The sequence below is a fragment of the Acanthisitta chloris genome, unplaced genomic scaffold, assembly GCF_000695815.1.
Source record: "Acanthisitta chloris isolate BGI_N310 unplaced genomic scaffold, ASM69581v1 scaffold5672, whole genome shotgun sequence".
NCBI classification, from domain to species: domain Eukaryota; kingdom Metazoa; phylum Chordata; class Aves; order Passeriformes; family Acanthisittidae; genus Acanthisitta; species Acanthisitta chloris.
The window spans coordinates 4,211-8,865 of record NW_008659808.1 but is presented as its reverse complement, the minus strand read 5'-3'; the positions used below and the strand labels follow the sequence as shown (position 1 = coordinate 8,865).

Sequence of the window (4,655 nt, the reverse complement as noted above, 5' to 3'; positions counted from 1 at the left end):
CAAAGGAAAAAAAAAGCCACTAAAACTTCAGAAGACCTACCTGAGTCTTTGGCTTTCTTAGCAGCATCTGTGATATAATCTTGTGACCGTCCATCAGTGAAGACTATGCCCACCTTGGGGACCCCAGGCCTAGCTCCATTGATGAGGGCAAAGGAGCTGTCAACAAGGTACTTCAGAGCTTGGCCTGTCATGGTGCCTTTCTCCATGTAGGACATCTTCTTTACTGCTGCTTTGATGTCCTTCTTGTTCTTGAACTGCCCCAGTGGAAACTCCTGTCTGACAGAACTGGAGTACTGAACTAGGCCAACCTGGGCCTGTTTGTCTGACACCTCCAGAGAGTCCACAATTTGGTTGATGAATTTCTTCACCAGCTCAAAATTCTCAGGTCGAACACTCTTGGAGCCATCGATCAGGAAAACAAGATCCAGAGCAGATCCCAACCCACCACTGCAAGCTGAAGGAAAACAGGAGAAGAAGGCAAAAGAAGTCAGCAACTAAGACCTCAATTATGTAGGAAAATATAACTTTAGTGCTATTTTATTGCTAATGAAATAGGTTTAATCAACCAAAACTCAACAACAGTTCATGTTTTCAAAATGATTCTTGGTTGTGAGTGGATGGTTTCCTCTTCTGCCTGTACTGAACAGAACATCTCTGCCTGGCTCAGTCCTGTCCCCACCAGACAGACCATTCAGCTCACAGCTCAGCTCAGTGCAAATGAAAACCATCACTTACCACTGCAGGTCTTGCCATCAGTGTTGAGTGTGAAACCCTCCTTGCAGGCACACTTGTAGGCTCCAGGGGTGCTGACACAGATCTGCTCACAGTCGTGGTCCCCAGTGGCACACAGGTCAGACACCACTGTAAACAAAGGTGTGGATTAAACTCAGAGACTGAGCCAAAGTTTCTCCACCCAGACCCAAAGTGAGATACTTGTCCCATAACTAAATCCACTCTGCTGCAAGACAAAGAGCAGAGGTCATTGCTCTTGAACAGTGACTGAGGTCCAAGAGGAAGGAGAAACTTTCACAAGTCTCCTGACTCCAAGACCAGAAATAGTCTCCACATTAAGGGCAAAACCCACCTATGTGTTGAGTATATCACAATACACTTCACCCTCCAAAGCTCCTGGATGAGATTTGCTTTCCAACAGACCATCAGGACTGGCCAATACCCATTTTTCCAGCTCTAGTGCAATTATGATCAGTGACTTCAGCCCCATTGTCTTTCCTGGATGGGATTCATGTGTGAACACACTTGGAATACACTCCAGAGCTCCCCTCACAGTGCAGCCTTCAAATCCACTCTCTACAAACATTCCTGCCTGCTGATCCCATCCAGGATCTGACTCCTGAGCCACTGAGCAAACAGGAGCTGAATTGTAGCACACTGAGCCAGCAGAGTTGGGTGACTGACAACACCATCACAGCTACAGCAAAGAGGATGGAAAACAAACTGGAATGTAAACAGATCTGGTTGAAGCAAATCCATTTACAAACATCAGGGAAATGTGTGCAGAAATCCAAGCACTGAGTTCTGTCAGACCAATGGGAAGTGGTGCAGAGTCTTCCAGAGTTAAGGGGTTTGTGATGTCAAGTCATTTGTGTTCTGCTCTGCATGGATTTTCACAGTTTCATAGGATGTTAAGGGATTGGAATGGAGCTTAGAGATCATCCAGCCCCAACCCCTGCCCTGGGCAGGGACACCTCCCACCAGAGCAGGTTGCTCAAGGCTTTAGCCAACCTGCCCATGAACACTGCCAGGGTTGGGGCAGCCACAGCCTCCCTGGGCAACCCGGGCCAATGTCTCACCACCCTCACAGGAAAGAATTCCTTCCTAAGATCTAACCTAAATTTCCCTCTTTCCATTTCTCCCCATTGCTCCTTGTCCTGTCCCTGCAGCTCCTAACACAGAGTTCCTCTGCAGCTTCCCTGGAGCCCCTTCAGCTCCTGGCAGGTTGTTCTGAGCTCTCCACACAACCTTCTCTTCTCCAGGCTGAACAGCTCCAACTCTCTCAGCCTGTGGGGAAGGTGCTCCAGTACAGGTGGAGATGTGTGCATGGAAAATGTGGGAGTGGGAGAGCTGGGTCAGGTCACAGAGGGACTAAGCTGTGACTCTCTGGATTTTGTACTTCTTCAGGCCTTCCCACTTCCCATGTCTCATACTGTGGCAGCACTGGTAGATCTTCCCAGCCTACATGCAGTTCATATCATTAGGAATATCCCTCACCATGCAGCTGGATGCAACTCTGAGCTCTCAGACTCTTGGAAGCCTACAGAGATCTTGTTAGCCTAACCCATGGTTGGGTCACAAGGCTCTCCCTTTTTTTTCCCATAAGTTTGTGTTTTTCCATGCCCTATGGAAGCAGCTTGGGCAGAGCTCAGAGTTGTCCTTGCTGTCAGTCCCCACACACTGTGCTGTGCCTGAGCAGGTGGTGGTTGGGTTCATCTCCAGGGCTGGTTTGGGGCAGTTGCTGCAGAGCATGATAAGAGCTGACTTGGCAGTTCCTATGGAGCTGTTCTCTGCTCCCTGCCATAATCCTTCTTGCAGTGCTTTCCTTGGATGCATCCCTGAGGGGTTTTACCATGGGGAGAGCTTTGTCAGCTGCATGTTATGAATTTGGAAATCAAGGCATGGAAGGACTTTTGCCTCTTTATCTTTTGGAGTGACATCAATGCCAGAGCTTCAAAACACTCTGTCAGGCCTCTCTGTCTCTGGCTGACTCCAATTCCAGGGCAGCCAACACAAACTCCCACAAATATTCCTGGCTGGGATTCCACCTTCTCCAATTTGTCTCCATCCTCCCATTTGTCTGAAGTATTTGCTTGCTCTTTCATGAGCTTCTGCTGCAGTAACACCTAATAATTCATGACTCACTTTATATTATCACCTGATTCTCATACATGACTCACTTTAGATTCACAATTCTCCTCCTTTCTACAGAGGAGGAAATATCCCTTGACAAAAAGTTGTTTCACCTTCAGCATTTGCAGCCTGAAAGTTGAAGCAGGAAATTTTCCATCTTTTGGAGGAATTGGTCTCAGGGAGTTTTGCAGGTCCAGCTGTGTGTGTGTGTGTTTGCAATGCTGTGCCAGAGGCACTGGGATGCATCACACCTTCTGAGAGGTGTTGCCACACACCTCTGCATCCAAGGGATGGAAGTGCAAAGCCCCCAGACCTCTCCTGCTGACATAACATGGATATTTATAGGCCACTTCCTCCAGCCTTGTGGGTACATTTGAAAGCAATAAAGTCTTCTCAACCCATTCAGCAGCTCAAGGAGGAGTGAATATGTGTGTAGCATAGTCAGGCTCCTTTGATATGCTGTGCAGAAAGCAGTTAAATCCTGCAGCAGCCAGGAGAGATTCCTCTTTCCCAAGGCTTCCAAAACCAACAGCATAGTCAGGCAAAGGCAGCTCATGAAACCATCCCTGGGAATTCAGGACACAACACTGGTGGGGGAAATTACAAGCCAAATGCTCTGAACTATGCAGAAAGGCTTGAACTTAAGGGCAATGATTTTAGCTGTATAAAAATCAGGTTTTTCCATGTTGTTTTTCAGGGCCTCAAGGAGTACCAGGGTCATGTTGACAAACTCTTCTGTGCCACTGAAAGCTGGAGACTTCTTTAACTAAACCTGAAATTCCCTGAACAAAACCTGTAGTTCTTGAAAGGCAACTTGAAAGAGCATCTGTGCTCCACACAGCTCCCTGCTCCTGCAGACCCAAGTATCATGGAACCAGAGTATGTTAAGGGGTTGGAATGGACCTTAGAGATCATCTAGTCCCAATCTCCTGCCCTGGGCAGGGACAAATTCTCCAAGTCCCTGTATTTGCCTTGGAACAAAGGAGCAGGTGGATGAAGGATGATCACATGTACAACTTCCATGTGAAAAGACTGGAGAGGGACTTTGGAAAAGGGCATGGAGTGATAGGACAAGAGGGGATGGCCTTAAGCAGAAGGAAGACAGGGGTAGTTTGTATATTGGGAAGAAATTGCTCCCTGTGAGGGTGCTGAGACACTGGCACAGGTTGCCCAGAGAAGCTGTGGCTGCTTCATCCCTGGGAGTTTTCCAGGCCAGGTTGGATGGGGCTTGGAGCAACTTGGGCTAGTGGAAGGTGTCCCTGCCTATGGGACATCTTTCCTAGATCATCTTTCAAGTCCCTTCCAACCCAAACCATTCTATGACCCTATGACAATCTTGCTGGCAGCTCCTTACAGCTCTTGGCTAGGAGCTCAAGGCTTGTGGCAAGGACTTACCACAAAAAGCTTCTTGAAACTTGTGTGTCAGCTTCTCTATCACACTGTAGCTCTCCACGTAGTCCACATGCTCATCCAGAGGTTCACTGGCGATTTGCCTCAGCGTGTGCATGTCCACGCGGCCAACGCCGATGGCAAAGATCTCGATGCCAGCAGCTCTGGCCCTGGCTGAGACATCCTGCACCCCATCCTGGGGACGTCCATCCGTCACCACGATCGCCACCTGCACACACAAGGGCAGAGGAAGGGGTGTGTTGGATGTGTGCTTTGGGAGCAGCCCTAGGAGAAGGACTTGGAGGTTATGGTGGATGAAAAACTCCCCATGAGCTGCAGTGTGAGCTCAGAGCCCAGAAACTACCCCAGGCCTGGGCTGCAAACAGAGGAGTGTGGCAGGC

General features: G+C 48.7%; 1 protein-coding gene across 1 annotated transcript in view; it reads right to left on the bottom strand.

Annotated features, from left to right (window-relative positions):
* MATN1 (matrilin 1, cartilage matrix protein) overlaps positions 1-4,483 on the bottom strand; it is a gene marked incomplete at its 5' end in the record, with an annotated part of 11,442 nt that extends 6,959 nt beyond the window's left edge. The window contains 3 exons of the mRNA XM_009069544.1: positions 41-454; positions 736-861; positions 4,261-4,483. Of these exons, the coding sequence (XP_009067792.1) occupies positions 41-454; positions 736-861; positions 4,261-4,483 (763 nt within the window). The remainder of the gene's footprint in view (positions 1-40; positions 455-735; positions 862-4,260) is intronic.
* Positions 4,484-4,655: the final 172 nt, after the last annotated feature.